Here is a 12,181-nt window from a genome sequence, read left to right as displayed (position 1 = left end):
GACAGTAGCTAGAATGCATAAAAAAACACCGGGAAAAACAGTGTTCAGTCCACCAAGTCATAAGCTATCGGCGCTGCGCAGCACCAGTTGTGATATTTATCTTACGGAGTGTAATCGTAGGTAATGTCATGTATGAAAACTAGTATTGTTAGGCAATACTATAAGTGCAACTCCAGGGCAGCTGAGGTGTGGCGATGACATCATCAATACGCAAGCAGGATGTGCGGTTTCGCTGTCTAAACGAATTCAAACGGGCTACGGTTTCAGATTTTTCCACTCTGGGACCAGGTTTCAAGAAAGTGCGGTTTCAGGCAGTGCGTTTACAGGATTCGTTTGGACGCTCGGTCAAGACGAAGCAAAACCTCTGCGTTTAAACCTAAAAAGCGTCTCCGTGTGGACAGGCCCTCAGATTTTTCCACTCTGGGACCAGGTTTCAGAAAAGTGCGGTTTCGGGCAGTGCGTTTACAGGATTCGTTTGGACGCTCGGCCAAGATGAAGCAAAACCTCTGCGTTTAACCTAAAAAGCGTCTCCGTGTGGACAGGCCCTAACAGAAGACACACCTGTGAAACGGCCAAGTCCACACACGTTAATGGCAGGTAGGGGTGCAAAGGGCAGGGAATTCATCGGAAATTTGTCTTCCTGTAATTGGCTGATTAGTGTTGTCTTCTAGTCGAAAATCTATGTTTACATTAATTAAAATATGTCAATAAGCAAACCAGTATTTTACCCTCAAGAATGGCCAATCAGCTAATGCTGAGCTGTGTTTTTCTGTTTTTCAGATGACTATTTATCAATAAATGCATTTTTCTGTTTGTTCAACTACAGTGATGGCCAAAAGTGTTGGCACCCATGCTAAAGTTGACTGAAAAGAGGAATATAAAATCATCTTTTGGAAATTGATCTTAATGCCTTAAGTGAAAAATTAGGAAATATCTAACCTTTAAAGACACCAATTTTCTTAGTGAATGAATAATGTATCATAAATAAATAAATGTCCTTCCTTAAAATACAGGGGTCATAAGTATTGCCACCCCTATGTTAAATTCCCATAGAGACAGGTAGATTTTTATTTTTAAAGGCCAGTTATTTCATGGATCCAGAATACTGTGCATCCTGATAAAGTTACCTTGGCCTTTGGAATTAAAATAGCCCCACATCATCACATACCCTTCACCATACCTTTGCCATTGTGTTATTTCAGTTAGCCTATTAGCTGGTTTGATGCTCATTGAGCTCAATGCAAATCAAACAGCTAATAGGCTAACTGAAATAACACCATGCCAACAATCTCTAGGTATGGTGAAGGGTATGTGATGATGTGGGGCTATTTAAATTCCAAAGATCTGATTCCTGATAATATTGCATTGAATGGTCTTACTTTTATTTATTTTTAAAGTTTTTACATGCATTTACATGTACAAGCTCTTACTGTCCATGTAAAAAGTGCTTAAACATCTCCTAATTTGGTGATATCGGGTGATGTCTTAACTGCCTTTTAAACTGCATATAGGATACATGTTAATAGATAGATAGATAGATAGATAGATAGATAGATAGATACTTTATTGATCCCCAGGGGAAATTCAAGAACTTAATGGAGTTAAAGATGCAAAATCATTGACATCTGTATATAAATTAAGAATTAACCATCCTCTGTTGGGCCTATGACACACACAGCAAAATGCAGAGTATGCACAAGATTTTTTCAGGTGTTTCAAAAGAAAAATGTGTTTCTCTGAACTGTTCAATGCTCCCATAAAATTTATTATGTAACGTTTCGATCAGAGATCTTCGTCAGGCATTTTAAGATCGCACCACAAAGCAAGACAATATAAGAAATAGTATGGTAATAGTATTTTGTGCTATCAATATAATGTGAATATAAATGTATGCTGTGAATGTAAGACTATCTGTGAAAACATAATAAATGTTTATGGAAATAAGGGGGAAGAGTTGAAAGACAATTTAAGTTGACACACCTGACCATGAGAATGTGGGTTGTTTTCTCTCTAGTAAAAAAAAAATACCCACATTTCATTTCAGAAAATCATTACTTTTCATGATGCTCACGAAATACCACTGACAAAAAATAGATTTTTCTAAAATAAGTCATTTGTACTTACAACCTGAATGTCAGGACAGACATTTAAGTGTGGGGTATAATGACTTCATTGCATAGGGTCTAGATCTATGGCTCCAGGGCTATTAGTGTCACTGAGACAGGTGGTATGCCAAAAAGTGTATCACAAACGCCAGTAGGAGCATTGTCTCCCTTGGTATTCAAAGCCTGACCTGTGTGAGAGGAGCCCGAGAGGTGAAAATCGAACAGCTGGTGGCCAGTGGGAGCAGGTTATTATCCTCTAACTGAGCAGTGGCTCTGACCAGTGCCCAATAAATTGTGTGCCACAGCGGTGCAAAGCCACGTCTGTTAAAACCTCTTTAGCGTTTTGAGTGTTTTTTCTTATCTATACAAGGTCTGACTGTCAGGTGTTGCTGTTTACTATATTTGCAACAATGACCGATTTATTAAAAGTGACAGATCATAAAGGCTTATATCTTATCGTCAGACATTCTGATCCGATTGAAAAAAGTATATTTGCTGCTGTTTAAAATGCTACTGGGAAATCAGATCTCCACTTCTTTGCCAATGCATGCAGGGGGCCAACATTATTGTATTGTTATTATTATTGTTGATTTGACCATTGATTATTGACCATATAGGAATGGTAGGTCTATTACATTTAGCAGAGTTACAAGCATTCACTATTTTGATTATATGTGACATTTACAAACCTGAACAAATATAGATGAATTTAAAAAGCATGATTTTAGTGTTTTTGACTTTGAGTCCAAATGTCACAGCAAATCACTGACATATTTCTCTGTGGTTAAACAAGCTCTTGAGAGCTCTTCCTCAGTTGTCATTAAGGGCGCATTCACACTAGACCCTTTGGTCCAGACCCGAATTCGTTTGGACCGATGGTTCATTTATTTTTGCTATAGTGAACGCAGTCTACCGAACCCGGGTGCGGACCTAATTTACAATTCGCAGAAACATCTCACCATCTTTGAATGAAACCTCAATGGTAGCAAATTGTGAACAAATCTGCTTACTTCATACATTTTTCATTACGATTAAATTAAAATGCCCAAATTCATGTTGGAATATATGATATGAAAATGGGACCCATCCTGTGTGAGAGCCAACTTGTGTGGAATCTTCTTCCAGTTGGTCTCTGTGTACACCCCACCAAGTCCTTCTGGCTACCCACATTTGAATAAGGTGCAAATATACAGTCATCAGAACGTCAGATGAAAATCTCACTGAGTACTGAGGTGACAACAAAGAACAAAGACAGATCTTGTCAAAAACAAATATCTTAGCCATGCTTTATTGTGTCTTTCTCTTTAAACGTACCCATAAACAAATAAATACATAAATAAATAGAATCATTAGTATTTCAACAAACAGACTGTGTCAGTTTAGTCCATTCTGACCTTCCTTCTGACAGTGTGGATGTTATGTACAGTTGAGGTCTACCACAGTTCATAATTGATCTTTTCTGTGCAGAGGCGTGAAGTTTGATTGGAAGGGGATCACATTAGCTTGGGATGGCGCAAGGGCGAAGGGATATTAGGGGTTTCTGCCGTGGTCGGAATCTGTTAGCAGGATGTGAAGGTTTTCCAGAAGAAGTTCTTGCAGGGAGCTTTGCGGTCGCGTTGTGGCAGCTGCGATAACCGGTTGTAGACGGCTCTCTCCTCCAGACGAGACTCCAGCGGCTCTTCCAGGTCCATGGGTGCAACGTCCCCGGGGAGCATGTTGCTGTCCACTCCGTCCAGCAAGCCCGAGACCAGCTTCAGAATCAGTTCCTTGCGCTCTTTGCTAAGTTCCTAGAAATTGAGCAGAAATTGAGTGGTTAGAGGACTTCCAAAAATCATACACTGACTGCTTGCATTAGTTAGTGTATTTTCTACAAAAGGTCCAACTGCCTATAAGTAATTTTACAGAGATCATAAATTCCCTCTCAGATCTAAAGAATTAATAGTTAATATCTATGAAACAGATAGATAACACATTTCTGTGTAATTCATTCCAGAATTAGGCTAAAACCTGTATAATATTTTATTTTTTAAAAATAAATATTTAATATTTTAGTCATTTAGTTATTTAAGTTCATTCTTGCAGAATAACATTTTCATGATAGCATTATCTTTTTAATAAACTATGTTTGCTGTTGCCAAAAGTGCCAAACATATTTGATTAACATTTTTCACCATGATGCATGCCCCAGGAGTTAGAATAGGGTGCAATCACTATCAATATTCACACCTGACATTCCCTACAAAATACATCCAATAGACAGTATTAAAAATGTACCAGACTATAATGACAAAAACAACTATAACAGTTATAATAATAATAATAATAATAACAATAATAATAACAATAATAGTACTCACTCTGGCATGTGCAGGGCTCCTCTCCTCTACAGGAAGCACGGCAGCTGCCCTTACGCTGTACAGCACAAGCATGAGAGACGCTAAGCTGGCCAGAAGCTGCATGATGCAAGTGCAGAAGGACAGAGGACAGGCACAGAGAAGCAGAGAAGGACAGAAAGAGACAAAGACTCACAGACAGACAGAGAGAAAGAGAGAGAGAAACTGAAAGGTATCACGCTGACAGCAGGATCAATGCGAAGTTCAGAGAGGAGGTGTGTCTGTTGGTAAGTCACCAGTTCTGCTGATTCAACTGATGGCGAGTCTTAGGCTTGAGCTTCAGGTGCAACACTTATATAGCACCCTCTCTGTCTGCTACTGACGCAGGGGATGGTGGATGAGGGGTGGAGGTGGTGGGGGCGTGCTAGTGGTGATGGTGTTTGTGGGGGTGTAGGGGAGGAGACGGCTGAGGGGGCTGGGGGGCAGGGTTAGGGACAAACTAAGGCACTGAATAGGTAACCTTCACAGAAACTGCGTGGCGATGGTGAGGGGTGGGTAATTGTGTAAAACACGTCACAAACCTGGCCCTGACATAAATACGTAAAAGTACCAGCTGATGATGCACTACATGAATACACCAATATAGCATGCAATTAGTATACTTTGCTTTCACTGTTAAACTATTTTACAGCTAAAAGTTGCATTATTTTTTGTTTTGATATTAGTGAATAATGCCATTCACTCTCTCACTCACACACACACACAGCCCCATCAAAGTCAACAGGTTATATGATGGAGATAATAACAATGTAATTATCACATAATGACAAAGTCACCACAGGCACAGCAAAAACTGCAGATGTTGATTGTTAGGCCATTCCTCTCCGAATGATACTTTTGCAGGAAAAATGATTATGTACAAAAAAAGCAATACATGACGAATGAAAATATGTGAAAAAGTAAAGCAATGTATGGATGGTTTTACAACATGTGATTAAGTGTGCCAATTCCTTTTAATGATTAAACTGTTAAGGCCAGAGTGATAAGGAAAGATCACCCAACGTGCACTTTTCTTATTGTAAACGTTTCAAATCTAATGTCTAAAAAATCTGAATCATCTCATCAGAAAAGATGAAAAATAGGAAACATTACATTACCATTACTTTTCATTTCTCATCATCTGATCATATTCTCTAATTAAATCCTGCAGGTGCAAAAACAAATAGGCAGTCTCGAGGCAGCGTCATATACTAAAGTGTCGAATAAAACTGCTGAGAGATCAATTACGCACACAGGAATAAAGCTGCACCAAGTTTAAAGATGGAAGCATTGCTCCTAGAGACCCTAAATTAAATAGCTGCCTTTTCTTTAAGACGTGTCTATTCGTTGGTGAGCATTTAAGTAGCCTACATTGAAAGTGAATATTTTAAGGTTGATTTAGGTAACTGGGTTTAAACACCACAATTGGACGCCCACTCACCTCATCTGAAACGTGACCGTTCAGGTATGCACGCGCACACACACAATTGTATCCTGTTGAGCCCAATCAACTTTATTTCCCAATGTAGGATATGATTTGACTGGAGTTTAGGGCGCGTGGATTGAGTAGAAATTAGCATAGCGCCAGCGTCGACTAAAAGTCCCTGAAGCAAAGTTGGAAGATGCGTTTGAAGATTTCGTGGCGGGCTGAATGACATGCGCATCCAAATAGAACCCAACACTCATTCAAACGTAAAACTGATGCACGTCTCTGAAATTTTAATATCCAGCCTTTTTGACACATTGTTGTAGAGCAATGAGTAGGCTACTGTATTTTTAGATTGGATAACACTCTATTTTGCGGGTTTCATTATGTGGGTCAAAGTGCATTTTGGAAGGTGTTTTGATCTTTCAAGATTAACTTTTCTACTCAAATGATGGTATGATTCTCCCCCCCCCCCCCCCCCAAGATAGACTTAAGGGTCATGACTTGTGAGGCGCACAACCGGTTCCTCCTGCACTCGGAGTGGTATTCATATGAACCGACATGGAGCATCAATGGAGCAATTGAGTTGTAGCACCGAACAGGCGCTGGTTGCCATCTTGTGGAGGAACATCAACATATACTGAACCTTGACAAGCCTCAAGATGATACATGGGGCAACTGTTCGAGAAATGTTGATGGGCACCATATAACCGGTTCCATGTGTTGTGATAGGATGCTCAGGACAATTTGTCTACTGATCAACTGCATGACGGTTCATACGAATACCTCAGACAGTGGCCTCAAAGATGATCAATTATGCTCCCGGCTCATTGCCTGGCCAATCTTAACTCTGCACAGGCATAGGATGGTAACATATGCAAGCCAGGTGATGTTTATAACGTGATGAAATGTGCCAATTTCCTTTAATGCTTAAACTGTTAAAGCATGTGATAGGCTAGAGTGAAAAGGGGACCTCACCAAACCTCCACAAACGTCTTTATGTAGGGGAAGAAGTTAGTGTCCTCTGGATGCAAAAATGAAAAACAAAAAAAAAAGTTTCCCGATATCAGTGGGAATGTACAAGAATATGATTGTCCAACAATTGCTCAAAATGTTGCCATGCATGTCATCAGTCTGAGGTTTCACATTCCTTCGGAAGATCTAATCAATATACAACTCTTTAGGGTTTGGTGTTTGCTATGTGTAAAAAACATTATAGTCCAGACATTGTGGGGGTTTTACTGTAACCAAAGTAGGTCTACTACTGAAATGATTAGATATAAAAAAACAAAACAAAAAAACACTAAAAGCAACATAGCACTCCATTTTACTGCCTTTTATTTGAAAATCTTCCCAGGACTCCACATTATAAACTTGATCATAGCAATCATACATGAGTGATTAAGAGATAAAACACAGCTCATAAAGATACATGAGTGATGTATGTACACACCAGATACCGAAGGGGTGGTGAAAGGGGAGGCAATTCCAGTTGCTTTATTCGAACAGCACTGATTAACTAAAGAATTTCCTTGCACACCCTGCTAGGTGTTTGAGTGAGCCTCGCGGTGCAAGCACACTTCACAGGTTCAGTTTTCCCTTAACAATTCAAACGACAAATTGACAGCTGCATTTTTGCACGTTTGACATTAAGACCCTCCACCAAGGCTTATATTGGTGACCGCACACACAATGAGAACTCATGAAATGCTCTGTAGTGGTGAGCTCTTGTGAAACAATGTATGCGCTAGTCTTCACAAAGTAGGCATTTACTAGTTTTGTCGTGACCCATGAATTTCAATTCTTTCTTTCTTTCCTCTCTCTCTCTCACTCACACACACACACACACACACACACAATGTCAGTAGGCATAAAGTTATACACAGCTTGTTCCCCTGGTTAGGCCATATCTTTAGTACCTTATTCAAATCCAGTTACACCACATAGAGTAACAGTAACGTTTGTAGCAATCTTTAGTCCCCATACTAAATTTAACCATTTGGTTCGGTTATCACATTAACAGCAAAATTCCTTCCTCAACTCTCTGTCAGGCTGTTATTATCAACGCCATATTTTCTACACTATAAAATAAACACTAACATTCAGTTCTCCATGAAACATGTAGCACATCTTGTCCATCATTGGCTACAAATTTAAGACTTGATTGGCGAGCCAGCAATCCATTTCTTTGAATATGGTTGACCAACAGTTTTTGAGTCTGTATTTCTAACATGAATCGCTGTCGTTGTACCATCCATGTCTGAATAATGGCGCCATTAAGCCTGAATGACTTAATGATGTTAAAAGAGAAAACAATACCATATAAAAGAAAGTTCTAGTATCTTCATAATTGCTGAATGTGCCATGTTTGTCATAATATCAAGACAAATTCTAAATTTAGATTGATTATACCATGTTGAGTTGTAATATTACGATTTTTAAAATAAAAAATAATATTTGGGGGTCAAATATGAAAGTATTATCATTTTGATCAAAAACAGTTGGGTGTGGATGTTAACAGAGAAGAAAAAATACGAACCAAAATAGCCTAAACGGAAAGTGATGTGGAAGGCTGGAAGGAAGCACTGGAAGGATTTGCAACTGTCTGAAAGCACAGTGTTCCCCCCGCAGAGGCCATAACCACAGCGATCTTCTTTTCCATGGGCCTGACCTCAGGTCCTTGTCAGTGGTGAACTCGGATAGCGTCTGGGGTGAGTGGAGGTACTGCAGCTTGTGGTGTGGATTTGGTTCTGTGGTCACAGAGGGCTGAGTGGGAGAAAGTGGCCGTCCTTGTGCACGGATTTACGACTCATAAAGTACCTAAGGAGGGAACACCGGGAAAAAAAAAGAGGGTAGGAAACATAGTGCATGGTCCACAGGATAAAGCAGGATCAAGTTGGGTTGATCGCCCTTCAACTTACCTTCCGGGCAAACTCTGGGAGGACGAAGGCAGCTTTGTGGATTTCAGGGTTGTAATATTTCAGGCCCATGCTTTCCACTTCCTCTCTTGTCATTTCTCGTACAGGCTCTCTGAAATTTGTTTGCTGTGGACCAAATTGTTCCCCATTAAACATTGCAGAGAGTATTATTTACACAGTAAATGTGTTAAGGAGAAGCAGACGTCAACACTCACAGCGTTTTTACTGCACAGCATGAAGCCAATTTGGCCACTTGGGTAGGTGGGAATGGTGCAGTAGGCGTAATCCACTACTGGGAAAAGAGACTTGCAAAAGGTCTGCATCTCTTTAATCAGCTCCAAATGGAGCCATTGACACTCTCCTGTGAAAGTTAAAGAAACAGTGCAAAGGTAGGTTGGTGATTCTTTCTGCTGTATTTTCTAGTTAAAGCTCATACCCAGAACTCTTTTCTATTTCTGACACATGATCTATGTCAGAACAAAGTTATAAACTTGTAGAAAACCCAATCCACCACAAATCAGTATAAATCAGTAAGACAAAACTAGCCATCAATCATGTATAGTTTTGAGACAACTGCCCATGAGTATTGAACAAATCACCTTGGCAACAGAGAATTCCACCTTCCCGTAGAGCAGTCTTCATAAGTTGGTAGTAAGACTCCTTGAACAGACTTTCTGCTGGACCTGTCGTCAAAAACACATTTTCCATCGATTCAATAGGTTATGGAATCTAGCATGCAGAGTATATCCAAGGTCCTCTTTAATGAAGCATGATTGAGTGATTTTTGAGGCAACTTAAAACAACAAGCAACCAATAGGCAAACCTGCTTTGTAGGTTGATAAACTTAATGACATGATCTGTGGTCGTTTTTAAGTTTTGTGAGGTGTTAATCAGAAACTTGGACTTATGGTGAACTCGTGTTCCAAAACATAACATTCTTTTGGGTAGAGATGCAGTTACTGAGAAACTCCTCTCACCAACAGGGTCAGATGAATCAGTAATGATGACATCAAAGGCGTCTTGGTTCTGTTTCATGAACTCAAAGCCATCTCCCACATGCAGGGTGAGTTTGGGACTGAAGAAGCCCTTTGCCATTCCAGGGAGGTACTTCTTGGAGACAGTGATTACATCCTACCAGAAGGACAGGCCAATATGGTACTGATGATCACACTCTATGAAAGTAACAATTCCACACAATACTTGATGGCAAATGAGATGGCCAGTGTTGCAGCAGTCTTGGACTGAAACAGGGTGGATTACCTCATCAATCTCACACTGGACCACAGACTCCACCAGAGGGTGCTTCACAGCCTCTCTCAAAACACCCCCATCCCCTCCACCAATGATCAGGACCTGACAGAGAGAGGCAGTCCCATTACCTGCTGCAATTAAAAAACAATGTAATAATAACTACATGGATGTTAAACCACACAATTAAGCACAGATACCTTTTTGGGGCAAGGGTGACAGCACAAGGGTAGGTTGGCGATCATCTCTTGGTATGAAAACTCATCTCGCTCTGTGCACTGGATAACCCCATCCAAAATCAGGACATTCCCGTACGTTTTGCTGAAGACAGGACATGAGCATTGGCAAATAAATGACACAATAGATGAGCAAGAGAATAAGAGTTAATCTGTTACTGTCAAGCATGACAAACAACTCAATGTGCATCTTTCCATAACTAGAATGTAGGCATCAGATCACCAAGTATGTCAGTTACTCAACTGAAGTGGTCATAACGCTAGCAGGAAACACTGACGGGAAGGACAGGTGCCCTGGTAAATGTCGCATGCTTTGACACATGTACAGACACTCCAGCTTCTTAATGTTCAATCACAGCTAGCAGCTATTTTGTGATGGGTAGCGGTCAACTTAAACCAGTAGTAACTGAGTTAACATTATAAGAAGACAGTCTTATGAGCATTACACCACAACACAACCAATTCGTTTAAGTTACCTTCTTGATAATTAACAGTTCGCTTTAGCAAGATTGGCTGTAAAACATACCGTTAGCCAGCTGAAAGATTAACGCTGAGTGAATGTTAGCTAATGATGACTAGCAGTACAACAGCTGGTCAGGTAAATTAGCTTTCGTTCGCCAGCACATAAACAAGTAACGAAGGGAAAGCGATATCCTGCACGGGACGCTTTGAAGAAAGCTAGGTAGCAGTGCTAGATCAACTTCACACCCGCCTACTAAATATCAGAGCCCGTCTTCTCTGTAAATATCACAAGGCGAGTCATCAAGTGCAGGAGAGCTAGTGCTAACGTTGCTGCCATACAAAATCAAAGCAGAAATTTGAATGTTACTTGCATTGCTAATAGCTCCCTAGCTAATACCTGTCGTTTTAATTTCCCCAAATACAGATTTTCATTCAAGAACGACATCAAATGCTGGGTTCAAACAAGAGGACCAACCTTTTAAAAACCATGACATCCTGAAATTTTGATTTTTTATGATACAGAACCTCTTCGACCTGAAGACTCATTGCTTGTCCAGGCCATAGTGTGCACGTTTCAGTGAACCATCCATCCTTTATGCTGTCCATTCTCTATACAATCTAAAAAGGAAAAAATATATAGCTAAATAGCTGTTTGAGAGACTGTAACGCCACAAATGCCAGAATCGCAACGACTACAGTGCAAAAATCTTTGCCACCGACTGACACGTTGGGCGTACTCTTGAGTGCAACCTAACTTTTAGGTGTGCCACAGACGAATGGAAGACAGCATACGCAACACACAAGAGTCTAATTGACCAATAGATGACTGGAGAAAAAAACTGGTGAATGTTAGGTTGACATGCTACTGTCTAGGGAAGCCCACGTGAGAGCGCCAGGCCGCCAGCAAAGTAGTGTAGCGATACATTTGAAAGTTATATTTTTTAGATAAACCGATGGACTCTAAATTAAGCGTTATTGCCATTGTCTGTCACGAATTTACGAAAGCAGATATAAACGATTGTATCCGTAAATTGTCTACAGGTGGGTGGTTCGTATCACTGACAGGTATAATTTATGGTCAATCACTGGATTTGTTAAGAAGTAAACCAAAACGCGCAAAAACACCCCCGGGGACCGTGTTCTTTATATCCCACTAGGCTCCAGTTACAACCCGTTAGGTATTGAAAATTCTGTAGTTTTCCACTGACTATCGAGTCTACCGTTTTCATTCAATAGAACATTTTCTCATTTAACTTGTTCTCTCTAAACGTTTGTTTGATTTAAGAGGGATTAAAGTCTATTCCCAAAACGTCTAGGTGAAATAGCATTCCAGTATGTTCCCAGTCATGAAGCAGGAATTTTGGCGGTTAATCCCATATTGCTTTTGGTATTATTAATACACCACCGGTGTCTA

At 40.2% G+C, this 12,181-nt stretch overlaps 2 protein-coding genes across 2 annotated transcripts; both read right to left on the bottom strand.

Moving 5' to 3' along the window:
* Positions 1–3,375: 3,375 nt before the first annotated feature.
* On the bottom strand, positions 3,376–4,803 carry sst7 (somatostatin family member 7). Its single transcript, XM_042097063.1, has 2 exons — positions 4,463–4,803; positions 3,376–3,892 (listed from the first exon to the last, which is right to left on the bottom strand). Exons 1-2 carry the CDS (start codon positions 4,562–4,564, stop codon positions 3,665–3,667), a joined length of 330 nt encoding a protein of 109 aa, XP_041952997.1. The 5' UTR covers positions 4,565–4,803; the 3' UTR covers positions 3,376–3,664.
* Positions 4,804–7,224: 2,421 nt separating this feature from the next.
* srm (spermidine synthase) lies at positions 7,225–11,527 on the bottom strand. Its single transcript, XM_042097053.1, has 8 exons — positions 11,243–11,527; positions 10,270–10,390; positions 10,082–10,174; positions 9,799–9,952; positions 9,421–9,504; positions 9,037–9,182; positions 8,825–8,947; positions 7,225–8,723 (listed from the first exon to the last, which is right to left on the bottom strand). The coding sequence occupies exons 1-8, from the start codon at positions 11,371–11,373 to the stop codon at positions 8,706–8,708; spliced, it is 870 nt and encodes a 289-aa protein (XP_041952987.1). The 5' UTR covers positions 11,374–11,527; the 3' UTR covers positions 7,225–8,705.
* Between the last annotated feature and the right edge of the window lie 654 nt (positions 11,528–12,181).

This window comes from Alosa sapidissima, chromosome 7, assembly GCF_018492685.1.
Source record: "Alosa sapidissima isolate fAloSap1 chromosome 7, fAloSap1.pri, whole genome shotgun sequence".
Lineage (NCBI taxonomy): Eukaryota > Metazoa > Chordata > Actinopteri > Clupeiformes > Clupeidae > Alosa > Alosa sapidissima.
This window is presented reverse-complemented; position numbering and strand designations above follow the sequence as displayed.